General features: G+C 47.3%; 1 protein-coding gene and 1 long non-coding RNA gene across 2 annotated transcripts in view; one reads left to right on the forward strand and one right to left on the reverse strand.

Moving 5' to 3' along the window:
* Positions 1-17,667, reverse strand: part of LOC139762361 (uncharacterized) — a 209,094-nt gene extending 191,427 nt beyond the window's left edge. Inside the window, exons 1-2 of the long non-coding RNA XR_011715701.1 lie at positions 17,575-17,667; positions 12,108-12,185 (exon numbers count right to left, since the gene is read on the reverse strand). This is a non-coding gene — a long non-coding RNA (uncharacterized lncRNA). The remainder of the gene's footprint in view (positions 1-12,107; positions 12,186-17,574) is intronic.
* Positions 1-18,497, forward strand: part of Dh31 (diuretic hormone class 2) — a 112,587-nt gene that overhangs the window by 85,572 nt on the left and 8,518 nt on the right. The window contains exon 2 of the mRNA XM_071687128.1: positions 5,722-5,815. Within this exon, the coding sequence (XP_071543229.1) occupies positions 5,733-5,815 (83 nt within the window). The 5' untranslated portion in view covers positions 5,722-5,732. The remainder of the gene's footprint in view (positions 1-5,721; positions 5,816-18,497) is intronic.

Below are 18,497 nucleotides of genomic sequence, written 5' to 3' on the forward strand. Positions count from 1 at the left end.
AAAAAATACACGTCTCGGTGAACAGATACTCCAAGATGGAATATAATAACAGCTGAAAATAATGAGGATTTTTGGTCGTGAACTCTGCCGTGCTCGGCCCGGTAGCAGCGGGTCACTGGTGGAACACGCCAATACCCCCAGAGCAACAGTCGTTAAGACACAAGAGAGATGTTCTGCTAAGCCTAGCCAATCACCTCGTCCGTCAGCGGGGTCGATAACCCCCTCCTGAGTGCCACTGGGCCCCGTGGAGTCCCTCGCTGGCTGGCCCTGATCCTGGGAGCAGCGAGGTGTATGTACCACTCCAGTGGTGAGACCAATGAGCCTCCCTCCCCACAGGTCACTGTCGCAGTTGTGAACGCTGGCGTGAGGTGATGGCCAGCAGGAAGGAAAGCTGGGGTGTGGTAAGAGATCGGCCTCCCGCTCGGTAGTAAACACTGACAGGTTAACGACCGAGAGGACGGTAGGAGTGAGGGAGGTGGAGAGGAGTTGGATAGGAGGGAGGGAGGTGGCGAGGATTCCGAGGGAACAGGACGAAGGACCAACTTGATACCTTAAGGGAGAGTAGGAGAGAGACGAACACCTGCCCATGGGAGGAATGCCACTTGCTGCCACTTGCATTATAATGATCTGAGATGATCATATAATGTGCTACCGTTTGTGATGATATTAAGGTAAACGACGTGTTGACCACACCGGGGAGGAGCAGCTGTACCCACCTCAGCTGTGGCTCCAAGGTGATTAATCAAGGCTGCTGGAAGCCTCCTTTGTCCGGGTAATCCCAGATTACACAGGAGGATCCTCTTGTTCTACTCAAAACCTAATTTAGTCCCGCGTCGCCTCCACCAGGTGGGTCATGGGCCATCTTACTCCAGGGCTGCGGGCCACGCCGCATCGGGTCACGCCACGCTGAGCCAGTCACGCTGGCCACGCCACACAAGACCGGGCCATGTGACAAGGATCCCCACCAAACCTAGCGTCGCCAGGGTTTGCGACACAACCACACGCTACGAGGTGGAACAGCACGTAGACGGCGTACGACACTGCCGGAGGACAGAAGAGGTCATGCTGCGTAGATTTAATGAAGACTCTGAGGCTCTCTGTCAATATCCGGAGGCACACGCGCGCGCCCACGTGAGAACCACGAGCGGCAGACACCGGTGAAGTTCTCGAGGCCTCACTGCACAGGGTTAGGTCTATTCCTCTGGGAAATACCCGGCAGATGAGCCTCGACTCCATACAGACATTAGGTGAGAAGGTTCAGCCAGGGGGGCCTCACTCAGCTCAAGTAAGATTGTGCTCAGATAAGCGTAGACTTACTGGTCAAAGTCCCTTACCCTAGAGCCACCAGGTTTCTGTAACCCCCACCCCAACACACACACACTTTACTTGCTCCGTGCCTGGTGCTGCATGAGGAGTGTGTGAGGTGCTGGAGAGGTGATGCCTCGCAGATGCATCATCTTCGCAGCCGTCCAGGTCACGTACGGAAGGGGAAAGAGTTTGGAGGACTCCCACAAGTAACTTATAAGCAGCGGTCACGGTGACCAACTGGGCTCTCCCGGCACACGACACTCCTCCGCCCGTCATGTTCCCCCCGACACACCTCCGCCCGTCATGTTCCTCCCGACACACCTCCGCCCCTCATGTTCCTCCCGACACACCTCCGCCCGTCATGTTCCTCCCGACGCACCTCCGCCCGTCATGTTCCTCCCGACGCACCTCCGCCCGTCATGTTCCTCCCGACACACCTCCGCCCGTCATGTTCCTCCCGACACACCTCCGCCCGTCATGTTCCTCCCGACACACCTCCGCCCGTCATGTTCCTCCCGACACACCTCCGCCCGTCATGTTCCTCCCGACACACCTCCGCCCGTCATGTTCCTCCCGACACACCTCCGCCCGTCATGTTCCTCCCGACGCACCTCCGCCCGTCATGTCGTCCCACCACAACCCACTCTGGCCCTTCATTTACCTGGTCATTTACCTCGAATTCGGATAACTAGTGACTCAATTTTCACTAAAAGCCAATTACAGAGAATATGTCAAGTCCATTATTATCAGATGGTGGCGACTGGAAACTGACTGTGGGTTGGCACGCTCGTTCCGTGGTAAACAAATGACGAGACTGGTTTCTGGCGTTGACGCAGCCAGCGCACGCACCTCGCAGCACCACTTCCTTCTATCTTCACATCAGAGAGTCATTAACTTCATGATAACAGTCTCGGAAAGAGTGAATAGCCAGTGACTCGAACTTCTGGTACTGGGGCGATATGTCTGCCTCAACACCACTCAGTGTGCATTATCAGCAACAAATCCACTCAGTGAGCACTGTGGCGGGAAGATCCTACTTCTCCCAGGCAGCAGTCGCCCGGTTCTGCGCCTCTCCTGGCGCCACGGAAAATAAACAGCCGCCCAAAGCCTTTCAAGTGGAGGTTAGAGGTTAATGATGCACGACCTACAACCTCCTCCTCGTCCGGGCTGGTGAAGCGTCCCTGGTGGTGACGCTCGAGGGAAGGGGAGGGAGGGAGGAGGGGGGGCGACCCCCTGCCAACTTCATTCGCCCGTTGGACCAGGGGAGGGAGGGAGGGGGGAGGCGCAGCGGCTGCCTCCTCCACATCTTATTAGCCAGCCAGTTCGATTTTCTTTGTGAGAGAGAAATCAGAGTGTGGGAGTTTTCTTTAACCCTAATGTGTGTGTGTGTGTGTGTGTGTGTGTGTGTGTGTGTGAACACATCTGGTGTGCTGTGTGTGTACGTGTGATATCCCTGTACATCAGTGACCTCGTAAGTGCTCCAGCAGCAGGATGTACTGAGGAATGAAGGGTGGTCATCTTGGCTTGAAAAGAACCACAGCTATATGAGAGCAGGTCACACGGCCCTCCACCCTGGCGTGAACACCGCGCCACCATCTCTTAGATGCCCTGGTCAACACGGTCAACCTGCCGACGTAAAGTATGTTGGGGTGGGCAACAGCGACCGGTTCTTGGGACGCTCTAGGATCAGTGCTGAGGGAGAAGAGGAAGAGGGAGACTGTGCAAGACGATAGAATGGTTGTCTTAACCTTAGCTTGGTTAATGTCACTACGGTCTATGAAAGGAGAGGGAATATTCAGCTCATCACCAAACGCTTCCCAATCACACTGCTAAGTTGGGTCATGCGACGCCTGGCAGTGGCTGAGTCGGACCGGAACATGTCCCAACATTTACTGGTGTGCATGACTTGTGTACAAGCCTAACCACAGATCGCCCCAGCGAGAGGACACCACAGGTGCTCTGGTTTGGTGATGCCTGTTGCAAGGCGTGAGGCTGGGTGTAACTAACCCGTCTGGGTGGTGCTCAAGAGCTGATGGGTAGTTCCCACTGAGTCGTTACTGTCCTCTCCTCCCCCCACAGCGTCAGGCTGGCAGGTAGGAACGGCGAGCAGTACCCAAAACACACACTCAAGGTTACAGACCAACACACACACACACACACACACACACACACGTGGCTGGTAATTGCACGTCACAGTGGGTGATGGTATAGAATCAGTTTAACGCAAGGCAGTAAGCGCGTTATCTGGGGGCGCTCCGCCCCGGTCCCCCTACCACACCAGACGGGGGGCGCGGGGCCATGCTCTGCCCTGCTTCCCAGCTCACAATGACAGGTCGTCTTGTCATCGAAGTCGTCGTCAGTAGCAGCAGCAGCAGGCTGGCTCAGTTGGACGGGACTACAGAAATCATCTGAGTCGAGCTGCGAGTTTACCATCTTGTAGAAGCACGAAGTTAACCCGACCTTCTCCCAGCATATCACAAAACCCAGACGAAAATATGGAACATGATTCAGCAACGAGCCAAAAAAAAAGAAAATGTCGGTGGATGGTTTCATGCGTCAGATGTTGGGAATAAAGGCAGGAGTGTCGTGCCCCTCTGGCCGGGCGGGTGCAGCAGCCATCATGAGGAAAGTTTAGGCAATAAGTCGCTGGCGGGCGGCCAGGTGATGGGGAGGCGAGAGACAGGACGAAGGGAAGACTTAGTTTTAATTCTCTGATAACAGCGGAGAAGTTGGTAATTAGTGCGGGAGGCGGGGAAGAGATGGGCAATCAAGTGGGTTGGTCCGTCTATAGAACGGTCCGGATATTGCAAGCAATTAGAAATTGAGGGTCATTCTGAACCATTATTTGCCGTCAGGCTTGGTCCCAGGGCATCACACACGAGAAGTTATGGGGCGTTCAACACTGTGGTGGTAAGACGTGCAGCGAGGGATCCTGCTCCCCAGCCAGCCACCCAGCCAGCCAGCCCTATATAGCATTATGAAATTTTCACGCTATCGAGCGCTGTGCTCACCACCTGCAAGAGGCTCACCCCCTTCCTTCAGCTGGTCACCTCGAGACTGCCATTCGACGTGGCAGACGACTTGTGCTGTGTTGACAACGTCATGTTAAGACAGCGTCCACACATTTACAGCAGAGGAGAGTAGTCAGTGGTCGGGAGAAACACGTAGCAACGTTTCGTTACGTAGCGGATTACATGGGACTCACTTTTACTCAGGTACTTCGAAAAGTAACTAAGTTTACTCACGTATATTTACCGCGAACAAGTACGTATACTTCATGGTTTTTTTCCCCCCAGACATCTAGTTACTTTGGTATTACGAGCCGGGTTTTAATGGTGACACTTGGTAAAGGCTGGAATGTATGGACACGCCAGTCAGCCTCCCTCCCTCCCTCACACCAGCGAATAACGAAATGTCCGGAAAAAGACTTGTCTGTGTCTATCTTAATCAACACTTCCACCCTTTCTAATTGTGGCCCTGAGAGGTGAAGGTCTCAGTACAGCCAAGTAAATAAAAGCCTTCGAGTTCAGCACAGCCTTCATTTGTAACCCAGATCTGTTTTGGGTGTACCTTTCACATAATTCTGACTGTCAACCGCAAATCCTTGACGCCAAGTAACTCTATATTGTTACCGATTTGCTACGAAGCACCATAAGTTCTCCCAACCCATAACACCATTTGAAACGTACAGAGGTAAAGATGGAGAATAACATCATGGTGGATCCCAGTAAACTATGTGGCCGGTCTTCGAGGAAACGTGTCCCCAACCCCCTACACACACACACACACACACACACACACACACACACACAGATGATGGACACGACAGACACACCAGGAAGGGTACAAGATCCGTGTGTATACGATATTCCTACAGAAGGATGGGATAATCTCTGATAACGAATTATCAAGTACACTGATCTGTCCTCATCAGAGGAGCTGGCACCGTGAGTGGCCTCTCCAAAAGGCGTTGCCATAGCTGATATAAACTGATCCACACTCCTTAAACACAACGTTATGGACAATGAACATGATTGGCTCGACCCTTTGGTTTCAACGGCACGGCCCGTCGACCTGACCCAAGGTGTCATGTCAACAACCAGGCCGTCATGCTTGAGGGTCGCCGAGTCTCATGTTCAAGAAAGATTAACGTGCCATGAGCGTTTTCACTCGTAAGATCAAATACGTAAGAAGGAAGACCCATAGTTACCGTTATCTTAAGTTATCTCTGATGACGTTATATCAAATATGTTTCTATGTTACACTGAGGGTGTGTGTGTGTGTACTGAGGGTGTGTGTGTGTGTGTGTGTGTGTGTGTGTACTGAGGGTGTGTGTGTGTGTGTGTGTGTGTGTGTGTTTTTGAGTGTCAGTCTGTGGTGCGGACTAACAGGAGTTTTCCTCTGTTCCCTCAGGTCTGAGCCTGATGAACAGCACAGGCGCCGTCTTCGCTTCTCTGGTGTTGGCCCTCATCTTCCTGTCCTCAGTCAACTCGGTCCCCCTTAACAGGTGAGCCTCGCTCCTCCCTCAAGTCACCCACGTCCTCTGCCAGGGGGTAAGTCGCCCATATCAACCTTCCTTCGCCCACTGGAAGAGTACTAATGCACCGTTTACAGTGGGAATGTCCGTGATCTAATACTATTTGATTTGCGTATGACAGCTGATTCCATGCTTCTTAAATCTCGATTTTGCTCACCGTCCTCCAGGGGAACTGATTTCTTTTGTGAATTCCAAGTCAGATGATAAATTTGAAGCTTCTACAGGATTCCTCCACCCGTCTCGTTTGACGATGGTCAGACGTTTGACACAGCGTGACACATATCATGTGTCACTTGTGTCCTTCGTACGGTGGCAGGGATCGGCACGACAGAAGCAGCGTGTGTAATTATTTTTCTGGAGTGTCTACGGTAAACAAAAATCGAGGAGAGGAGAGGAGGAACCTCACACCAGGGAATTGACTGGAACCTTCTGAGTCGACCGGTGAAGTTGCTGCGAAGATGATGGTAAATGATGGTAACTGAGCCAAAGGGACTGTCAAGTGAGGCTTGATCAAGACTGATGGAAAAGTCGTGGTAGTTACTCTGGCGGTGGGCCAGGGCCATGGTAGTGGGCCAGGGCCTTGGTAATGGGCCTGGGCCATAGTAGTGGGCCAGGGCCTTGGTAGTGGGTAAGGGCCATGGTAGTGGGCCAGGGTCATGGTAGTGGGCCAGGGGCCATGGTAGTGGGCCAGGGCCTTGGTAGTTGGCCAGGGCCATAGTAGTGGGTCAGGGCCATGGTAGTGGGCCAGGGCCTTTGGGTCAGGGCCATGGTAGTGGGCCAGGGCCATGGTAGTGGGCCAGGGCCTTGGTAGTAAGCCAGGGCCATGGCAGTGGGTCAGGGATATAGTAGTGGATCACCCCCATAGGAGTGGGCCAGGGCCTTGGTAGTGGGCCAGGGCCATAGTAGTGGGCCAGGGCCATGGTAGTCGGCCAGGGTCATGGTAGTGCGTCAGGGCCATAGTAGTGGGCCAGGGCCTTGGTAGTAGGCCAGGGCCTTGGTAGTGGGCCAGGGGCCATGGTAGTGGGCCAGGGGCCATGGTAGTGTTGGGTGGCCAGGACATGGCGGCACAGGTGTCATCAAACTGATTATTATCGATGGTCGAGACATTACTAACCTTACCAGCCTGGCGACCACGGCCATGTCTAGATGGCGCCCTCTGTGGCGCAGCGGTGGTCACGTGAGATCCGCTCCGACCCGTCAACCTGAGCTGACCGTGTGTGTGTGTGTGTGTGTGTGTGTGTGTGTGTGTGTAGGACGCGTTCACTACACGAGCAAGACACACACGACTATTAGCATCAACAGTTTTGCATCCGGGATTCGAACCTGTGCACGGCGGTGTATCAGCGGCGCCGCTCTTGGGTCGTTCGCAGTCTCCACCAGACGAGAATCCATGACCCTGGACTACGCCAGGACACGGAGCACCGGCGGCGCTTCCTGGAACACAAGAGCGCCAGGGGGGCGGCTCACACAGGATCACAAACCCACGACGCTCGCTGGAAAACGCGGGTGCCTCAGCCACGCCACCTATTAACACGTGTTTGTCTTTGTCTGGAGACGAGTGTAAACACCTGGGACACACACACACGAGAGTTTCCCCAGGAGATGACACTCCTCCAAACCCTGAGGCAACGACTGCTGGTGGTGGTGGAACACCCTCGACCAGACCACCTGCTGAAGCAAGGTGAGATTACCGTGACTACAGGAAGCCCGGCGTCTAAGTTCGCTTCTAATGCTCTTACAAACCTCGGGAACTCTTGCCCAAGGACTTCTGGTAATCTGTAATGCCGCTGGCGAGGAGGGCTGGTAAGGGCCAGTGAGTTCTGGCCGCCTTCCCCCCCGGACGTGTGTCTGTGTTTGTCTTGGACGAAGAACTTCTGGACGATTGTTAGCCGAGTCTGTTTACCTCCCCACCCCACCCATACACACACACACACACACACACACACTCGAGAGGAAAAGAACTTGATATCAAATCCGACGGTCAATAGTAACAGGATTACTATACCGACGAAATAAGAAAAGATTTTGGATAAACAATACTACGACAGTCGTACAGAAAAGCACCATTGACTGTTGACATCTGTTTCATACTAACTTTGTCCTCCTCATCTACGAGTGTCTTATCCTTGTATTACTCTTAATGGTGTGTGTGTGTGTGTGTGTGTGTGTGTGTGTGTGTGTGTGTGTGTGTGTGTGTGTGGCAACAGGATACAAGAGCAGAGTGAGGAATGTACCATTGCTGACAACTCAGCAAGACTGCATTCCTCCTCGTCTTTCAAATCCGCTCCTTCCTCTCCTTTCCGATTTACGTCACGTCTCATAGTAATGCTTCTTTACACTCAAATCTGGAGGGACGTTTCCTGAGGGACACGCACACAACCTGTTTATCTTCAACGCCTCTAAAAAAAAAGTCGTTCTCTTGTCTCTTTCTAAAATCTCTCGTGGCTTTCCCATCTCATTTGATGGCTCTGTAATTTCACCACTGAACACTACAAACATAACACCGTAACATCTAATCTACCTTTGAAGCTGCGTCGTAAGTGTAGAGCAAAGTCTGCCTCTATGAAAAAAAAAAGCTAAGATTAATGCCTCAAATTTCGAAAATCTTCCTTCTCTATATGGCTGCCACGTCCTTAAGACATGGAGTACTGCTCTCTTCTCCGGCCAGAGATTGACTTGACAGGTCAAGTTTAAATGGCCTCAGAATCTGACCACGCTACAGTGCTGGTCTGGTTCTCCTCCTCTCTCCCATGGATATTACTCAGGTTCCTGCGTGTTAGAGCTGGCTGCGTGCCTGCCCCTACCATATGCCAGAGCACGCAATACCCAGCATGCTGCTGCTGCTGCTGCTGCTGCTGCTTCTCCACGTTCACTGTAATGCCGTTGGCAACTCGAGGGTGAGCTGCTGTGATGTCTCTTCCTTTCCCTGCACCGCTAAGCACAGTCTCCACTCCTCTCACAACTTTCGTAAGAGCTACGACCTGACACATTTTCAAACGCAACTCTTCCACTTCCACCAGAACTCTTGTAATTCCTCCCTCCTCCTTATCTATCTCGTTAGTCTTATCTAGTATGCAACACGTAGGGCCTGGCCTCGATGAGGAGCCCTCCCTGGCTGAGGCTGTCGGCGATAACGTGAGGGCATCAGCCCAGCCCCGGTGGCCGCCTAGGAACACCTGAGCCTCTCCCCTCCGGCCCTCAACCCTACCTCAGCATCCCCAGCCCCCATCCTTCTCCCGAGCTCCAGTCTCCTACTCCCACATAGTACACCCGGTTATTGGTACAGTGCCTAATTTCCTGAGTCGCCTCCCCCCTCCCCTGCCATTATTATTCTTTCCCTGTGTGCCATGTTTGTCCTCCCCTACTGATTGGCTGGCTGTGATTGGACGAGTCACAGGGGGGGAGGGAGCCTGGATGGACTGGGAAGCGAAACTGGATAGTTGTGTCATTGTGACAACCTAACCTGACCTGTGTACTGACGCCACCTCTGTATTTGTTCCAGTCGTGTCGAGAGAGAGAGAGAGAGAGAGAGAGAGAGAGAGAGAGAGAGAGAGAGAGAGAGAGAGAGAGAGAGAGAGAGAGAGCTTTGACTTGACCCTTAAAAGGTCGGGTCAAAGTGCCACAGGCCATCGTACCCAAGGGTTGTAACATTGCACTCAGTGTCGTAGCGCCGTGCTTGAGGGGTGGTGCCGTCATGACCAAGAGAGGGTAACTAACTTTGTATCTTCATTACTTGCCCTAAATACTCCAAGAGCACAATGGAACACGCTCGTCTCGCAAGCTAAATACAGATATCCGCCTGTAATACAACTTGATACAGTTGCAGCTGGAACCAACGTTGCATCGGGGAAAATATAGACGTGGGAACATAATAGTGGGTTCTTGAAATGCGTAAAAAAACTGAAATCGGGAAAGAACCAACCAATGTGTCAGAAGCAAGCAGAAGGTTGCAAATATGCTGAACCAGATCAACTGTCAATCAAGACATGGACCAATAAAACATGTGGAGGAAGAGAGAGACAATTTCAGTAGATCATCAGACGACACTCATAAATCATACTGGTCTACAGGTGCTTTGGCTTCTACGGCGTCATGTTGATTATAGGAACTGAAAAACTGTATGGCCAGAGACATGAACTCACACCACCGTGCCAGGGTTTTAGAGAAGTAAACCGTTTAGAAAAAGGTGTAATGAATCGCTTAAGTCTAAAGAATCGGAGACAGACCTAAAGAATCAACCTATGTCTGAAGAAACCGAAGCAAGACATGACACAACAGTACTAGTAATGATAAGCTGCGGGAAACCGTAGGGATTAATATATATATATATATATATATATATATATATATATATATATATATATATATATATATATATATATATATATAATGATTCTAATCCTGAATAAGAGCTAACGTAATCAATCGCCTACGTAACATATGACGTAATCATCTGAAGAAAAGCCGACCATCTGTGACCTCTGTAAACTTTTGGCGCCATCGCTCACAGGCCGAGCATGGCAGCACAACATCCCACCCCGCTGGTGGCGGCAGATGTGAAATTGGGTCGTGTCAACCTGACCAAACGTGCAAAGTTTTCCGAAGATTTTTCCCTCGAGTTGTAAAAACTTTGTATTGTCCTCTTACCAAATATTTAATGGCTTTAGGAAGGGCACCGCCTTCGCCTTAACCCTATATATAGTCAACAGTGATATATGACTTTTCTTGTTTGCTGGTACATTTATTTGTTATTCCAAAAAAAAAAAAAAAAAAGTCGTCTCGGCGAGAGGCGACCGGGGATGGCGGCTAGCAGCAAGCCCTCCTGCCCGTCACCTGGCCCTCGCCTCCCACTGACTGTCCTGGCCGCTTCCCACGCATCACAACGTTCCGCCATGATAGATACACATCAACTTGCAGCTCCACAAATTTCCCTTTCAAGCCTTCAAACAAACTGACAATGGGACAATCTTACGACTTTGAGATCTCCCATCATAAGTATAAACCCTTGAAAGTGTATACGGGTGAATCCGAACACCACCTTTTCTCAGCTTTTACCGAGAAAAAGTTACAATTCTGTCACACATCTGACGCGGGGATGGAAATGGCTGGGCAAACGATTTTCTCCTCGGCGGGCGAGACCTAGGCAACACGCACATGGAATATTCATCTGTGATTATAAAAACATCTAGGGAAGCTCTTCGCATAGCTCGGAATTTTATATAGAGTTTCCCCGTATGTTGTTTTCCACACCGTTTGATGCAAGTCACGAGGCCAAGGATATCGCCAGTGGTCAAGTACGAGAGAGGAAAAGCTAACTTTCCAAAAGCCTTCGTTAGCATCGCGAGAGCGTAGGGAAGGTTTTTAAAATTGAATCATCTGCTTCTCAACTATATATATATATATATATATATATATATATATATATATATATATATATATATATATATATATATATATGAAATTTTATTCGGTATTTTCTGTCAACATGTAGGTACACTTGTTGACATCTGCACCTTGTCCATATGGAGTAACGCAAGACGTTAAAAATATTGGAACGACGGCATCGGGCGATTCAGCCAATAAACATGGAATATCTCTGCGGAACGGAGTCCAACCTACATTTTTATATAAATTCAATTAAATCTATATAAAAAAAGACCAAATATGGATGTTTTCAGGAGACACATTAATTCTTAGTAAGTTTACGACAGACGGATTCTAGACGAATGCTAGATGCAAACCTTAAGTTGGGTGTAATACTGGACAATTTCAACACCTTATTTGAAAAACATCACTTAAAGGAGGCAGTGCAGTGCGTTCGACTGGGATTTTTACACTGTGAAATTTACAACCACAACACAGGCTGTTACCAAAATAGATGATTACTTCAATGCTTATTTTAGTGTCACTTTGGAAAGGTTATTTCACATAACTATTGGTCGTTTCAGCATTAGGCCTATCAACTGTCTGGGTCATTAAGACCGTCATCGTTATCCTATGACCTCCAATCGGCCCTTGTACGCGATGTTATGGGATTCCTATAACATCTGGTTAGTCAGGTTCCGATAGCGGCAGCAATGACGTAAAATGGGGGTTGTGGGTGAGGGGGGGGTTCCTTACCTGCAATCTTTTGTTTACTGCATCCCATGGTAGGTGGCGGTTAGCCGTTAACTAATCAGCGCAGCGCAGAGTTAAAGTAGCAACGCGTTTTCTCTCAGCTTGGCGAAGCGCATAGCAACTGAACCTGATGTGATACACTAACCTGAAATTTCAGCCACGGTTTCAGGGTGTCGGTGAGGTAGCCAGTTTCGTACGGGTAGAACACTCAATCTTGAGGCAACTGAAAGAAAATAAAACAGAAAATAAAACAATGTTTGCTGTTATATCAGAGTGATACTGAGACAAAATAAATACAAACAGCCTTGTCCAGTGGATAAAAAAAAAATTCTTGATACATGTTTTGTATGTATGGGTTAATGTTAAATTGTGATCCTATGTTAATGATAACATTCGGCAATTAGAACGGATGACACATACTGTAAGAGGTTAATTAATAATAGGGTAGTTTCTATGTTCACAGTGGTTAGGATGGAGCTGTTCTTGTATCGGCAGTTATGAACTGCGACCCGAGGATGAGGGATCTCAGATGGCAGGAGATGTCGGTGGCGAGAATCGTGCAGAAGCTTCAAACATGAACCATCGGATGAGATCTTCGCAATGTGAGGACAGTATCGGAAGCACCCGTGTGCTAAGCCCTTCTAGTTACGTGGTGGAAGACAGACCGAGCAAGATTTTGCACATACTTTCCAGCACATGTTCCAGATGACCCTGCTGAGTGGTAGTCTAGGCGGTGGACGCACTGGCGAGTCTGAGAAGATCGGAAATTATGTAGATGTTCTCCTCGAGATGAGGATGTGACGGGAGGCGCTATGCGGGTAGAACATTCCCCGACGTGTTACAAAGCCTTCATCAACATTAGTAATTCTTCATCCCTGACAGCATTTTGGGTCATACAAAGTACCAGAAGCGAATAAGGTTGTGAGGACTAGATACATAAGATGGGTGACGGAGGGAGGAAACACGAGTCGCCCTGTTCCTTCACATCAGCATAATCCCAAGGTGTTCATCTCCCACTGGAAAGAAGAATGGAACTGGTTGGCAAGTGAACAGCACTGGGTACTTAAGGGAGTCAGGGTGGTGGCTGGCCTGGCCCATGACCTCCTCCTCCTCCTCCTGACATTTGGTCATACATCCAGGAAGGATGAGTCGTCGGATGTGTTCACGACATCCGATGCTCTATTGGCTTTCTTCTCCCGACGTCGTCGTGTTGTGAAACATCCAGCGGCTCAATGTGAAGATTCGCATCATGTTAACATATCTGGGCATCTCGTATCTAACATCAGGAACAATTAATGGCAACATTAGCCACCTTGAGCGCGATGGCACGACCCTTGACTACCACGGCACGACCCTTTAGAACGATGGCCTAGCCTTTGACATGACTCGTGAAAGATGGTAGGTATCGTCATGATCAAGAGGTTAATCATGTCACTTGATACACGATACCGACAAAAACGACCTGGGTAAGTGAAGATGGTTCACTGGGAGGGATGATGTGGGAGGGGATAATGGCTCCGACCTGGTCGACCAGTCAGGTGGACGACACCACACACCGACCCAGTCAGATCTAGCAGGGTAGCGACACCAAAGCCCTCGCATGCAACGTCCCATCACGGCGCCAGGACCACTCCCAGAACTGGCCGCCCGCTGAGGACGCGCACGGCAGCTAAGTGATCCACCGTGTGGTAATTAGTGGGCCCTCCGTCAGTAGCCTGGCGAGTATCACCCTTTATCTATTAGGTAAGAAACCGCTAGCCACAGCCGACAACCCCTGGTGCCGATAGCATAAACTACTACAACGGTTAATCGCAGCCAATCGACACACTCGTTACACCTCCATAAGTGAACATGTGCAGTGAGCTGACCCCATACATCACATAACGTAAATACAAACGTGGTGCAAAATGACGTATATACGCACGTAGTACAAAATGAGCCTGTCTTCCAGAGTGACTGCTGTGCTGGCCCAGCCCTGCAGTGTGAAGCACAGGCAAGTTCACTCACTGTCTTGGTAACATCTTAAGGACCACTTATGAGAGTTGATACTCAAGTGTACAGAGAATATTGAAAAATTCTCTCTCTCTCTCTCTCTCTCTCTCTCTCTCTCTCTCTCTCTCTCTCTCTCTCTCTCTCTTGAATGAATGAATGAATGAATGAATGAAATTTTTTTGACAAATGGTCACAAGTATTATGAATAACTCCATTCCACATAAGGGGCTTACACCTAGTTTGTACAAAATTTGTTTTCTGAAAAAGACAGTGGGACCCTTAGTTATATTGCCTGGTCTTTTAATTACCCCCTAAGGATTTGGATTTACCTGCTCCTGTCTAACATCACAGTAAATACCACGCTTTTATTCTGATAATTACTGAGGAGAAGATTATGTGTGGGCGTGTGTCAGATGAGGCTGGTGACAGTGGTGATTAGTGGTGTGGCGAGGGAGGCCCTGCAAGTGATGGTGGGGAGCTGCCCGCCCCAACCCATGGGTGGAAAGAGAACCAGGGCTGCCTACCGAGACCCGCGGGTGGAGAGGGAGTCATTGGTGCCTGTTGAGGGAAAGGAGCTACCCCATGACAAGTGTGAGAAAGACATGGGGAAAACTTTTAAGGCAAGGAAAGGATCCAACACAGAGGTAAACAATATACACAAGACAGGGGAGGAATATTGACACAAACATTGAATACAGGAGGAACAGGGGGGTGACAAACAATGCTGGAGGGAGAGAGGATCGCAAACAGTTTAAGATGGAGAGGGAAGGGTGACACAAGCAATAAAGGAAGAAGGAGTCGAAAGATATCAAGCTGATAAGCTTATAGGATATTGTGAAAAGAGCGGCCTGCTGTGTTTGTGTCCCGAACCATCATAACAGTGGCCTCCTTGTGTCTTGTCTCCATCCATCATATGAGTGGCCTCCTCGTATCTGTGTACCATTCGGTTCACAATTGCCTTACATTGTCTAATCTTACATTGTCAAACAGAATGAATTATGTCTACTTTGTAAAGAAATTTGGATATGTGGAGCGGAAAGTGCGGTATGGAAAAATGATGGCATTAAACATGAAGATTATGTTGGATCAAAAATAACGTGGTTTGGGAATAGCTACTAAGTAACTGATGATTAAGAGAACTGAGCAGTAGAATTATAAATAACAGAGAAAACAGATTACTACTTGCAGAAAAGACGTCATTAGGCTTCGCATTTTTACGTCCGCTTAATGGAAATTACCAGACTGCTTCGGATAAATAATAAAGAGGTCTAGAAAGAGCTAAGAACTACTTTACTTATTTAGATGAAAAAATATAGGAGAGTTGTAGGTTTCAGAGAAAACAAAACAAAGACCTTTCTACAAATGGCCAAAGCTGCAATTGGACGTTAAACATAATTTAAGGTGACATTCAATTCTTCCTTTAGCGATGGATATCCTAATTCCTTTTGATAAATTCTTGCATACGAAAGCGAGTTAGACAAAAGTTGTCTCAAGGGTTATATTAGGGTTAGCAGGAATAATGAGGTAAACAATTCACATGAAACATTAAAGGTGTTGAAAAATTGCAGTTTTTGTGAAGAGGAAATAACGTAGAATACTACATATGTTAGGGGAGGAGCGTTAGATTGCAATTGTTTATTCTTTACAAACAAGTCTAGTTCGGTTTAGTATATGCTTTAGCCTTTAGGTAAACAGACAATTAATGGAAAGTTTCCGTGGGTGTACTGGAAAACAATTCAGTCATTAAAGAAGAAATGTTACCAAGTTCATTATTCTCGAAACGCAAGCAAAGGTGTATGCTCTCCTTGTGTGGATATCGTGTGTACTCTACCCATAAAAAAAAGCCCTTTAACCCGCGCTACCAATTAGTTAATTGACTGTTGTCCACTAGCATTTACTAAACCGAACTAGACATGAGTATTAATAACCATAATTGCATTGTCATCTACCGTACCTCTGCCAACAAACTAGATAGTAACACTACGCCATTTTCGCTGTACACAAAAACACTGCGAATTTTCAAGACGCCTTCTATGTGTTTCATGTTAATCATGTCATCTTACTGCATCCTTCCTGCTATTCCAGTGTTAACCCTTATGTTCTATAACTCTCGAAGCAACTTCCGAGGCAATTAAACGTACAAGATGCTCTATAACTCTCGAGGCAACTTGTGTTTAAACTTAGAGTCTTACCCTTTCGTAGGCAAAAATTTATCAAAAGAAAATAGAACACTGCCATTCCTCTCTAATACAAAAATTAAACTGTTTTGCTGAACACCCAATCACACCTTTGGTCTGGTTTTGAAGGGTCTTTGTCGTATTCTCTTCGGGATATTAACTTTTCTCCATTTTCTCAACTCTAAATAGTTCCTAGCTCTCCCTAACCCTAGCTCATTTTTCCAAAGCAATGTCGTGAGTCTCACTCAAGCAAGATTCAAACTTAAATCATCATGTAAGCCCGAAAGAAAACATAAGTGAATAGTAACAGAGATAGAGGAAAGGCAAGAATGAACCTTATAGTTTAGACATTAGCTAGGAAACGTGTGAATTGCTGAACCGTTGTCCATTAAGCATTAGAAGCAAGAAGACATTCTAGTTCAGCCATTAAGTAGTTAAAGCAAGAATGAAATAGAAGTTTAGCCATTAAGTAAGAAAAGCTGCAGTGAATTCTAGCTTAGTCAGTAAGAAATCAATATAGGATAGCGAGTGAACCATTAGTGTACAGTAGTCATTGGGTAGAATACATTTAAAGTTCCTGACATATACCAGCCTACTGCAGGACTGCATGCATGTGTCTATATGCAAACTCCCATTAATTCATGCAAAGGCATACACCTAAACCTAAATTCATACATACATACTTCATGTTTATATATACTTATACACAAGTATTTTTACCGTTTAAGGCCGAACGAATCTGGGGAAATATTTTTAAGTCTTGGTATCAGTAGTTTAAGCAATTTCAAGACCGTGGATCACGACAACCTAATAACTCTTAAGAGTCTTCTGAGTATAAGTTAAGAACAACTGTGCACAGATTACGATAGATGACGTTAAGCCCTGATTAGGCTAGGTTTGGTTTGTTGGGTTAGGATAGGTTTGTTTAATTCGCTTTGGCTTGATTGACAATGTTGTTCCGATGATGGTTAATGTCTTTCGAACGATTATGACTCACTTCTACTGCAAATCGCTACTTATAGTACCCCTTCCCCCACCACCACCAACAAAAAAAAAGGTTCCACCAGGGGTTCCCTATCATCATTGACTAAAGAAGGGAATACCTCATTTGGAAGTGATATGCGGAGGAAATGAAGATCAAAATCGTGCAGAACACATCAAAAACCATCGGAAAACATCATTTCAACTTCAAAAACAGGTAATGTCCAAACGGTAATTCTATTAGTGCACATGTATACCCACCTCTATGCATGTATATACGCATATTCATCCAACATTCATATCCAGTGACACCCATACCTACTTATATGCACATGCACGTACACACGTAAATGTAAATACACCCATACATGCCTGATGAACACATATCACACACCATTAACATGCGTGAACCCACACCCATATACGCATGAATGCATTATATAATCACTTGGATTTACGTACCTCTCTAAAAGCGGGAGAAACGAGTCTTGACAAGGTCGAGCAGCGGAAATTTGAAAAAGGACACTGGGCGCAAGGTTTCCATAAACATGCCGGTCGTGGTCTAACTATAAAGCAAGTGCGATCCTGGTATATATATATCTATCAATGGAGGTTATTACAATTTCATCTTTTACCGACCTATTTAATCTTCATATCTACCCAATGAAGCTTTGTTTTACCCAACACTAACGATACTAGTTACATTACTATTGGCCATAAGCATGTATCAAACCGAAGTAGATGTGTGTATGTAATAAATAAGCGGGATTGCATTAATTATCTATCGTACTTCCGCCAACAAATTATTTAGTAACTCTACGCCATTCTGCTATACACAAAAACATTGCAATTTTTCAACGAGTTTCGTGTCAATGTTTATCTTACTGCATTCTTCTCCATATTTCTATATTAACTTTTTTCTATAACTCTCCATGCAACTTATCTTTCATTCACAAAGTCTAACTCGATGTTACATGTACGAATTTATCTAATGGAAATATGATACTGCCATGCCTCGCTTATGGAGAAAATAAACCCCTTGTGTTTAACGTTGTTACAGCTTTGGCATGCCATTAGGGATCATTTTCTCGTTCTCTCTGGAATATATAATAACTCTTCCTTTTTTACACGTTCTCAACTATCAATTAGTTCCTGGTTCGCCTCTAAACCTTGCTATTTTTGGCCAAAGCAATCAAATAAGAAGCCTAATGACGTCATTTCTGCAACTAATACTCTGCTATCTCTGGAATATACAATTATTCTGCTGCATTATCTTCACCGTCACATAGTTCAATAGCTTTTGCCTAACCTCGTTATATTTTTTCTAATATAATCGGCGAGTTTCACTGACATCTAAATAAGAGGAGCCTAATGACACCCTTTTT

The sequence above is a fragment of the Panulirus ornatus genome, chromosome 43 (assembly GCF_036320965.1).
Source record: "Panulirus ornatus isolate Po-2019 chromosome 43, ASM3632096v1, whole genome shotgun sequence".
Classification (NCBI taxonomy): domain Eukaryota; kingdom Metazoa; phylum Arthropoda; class Malacostraca; order Decapoda; family Palinuridae; genus Panulirus; species Panulirus ornatus.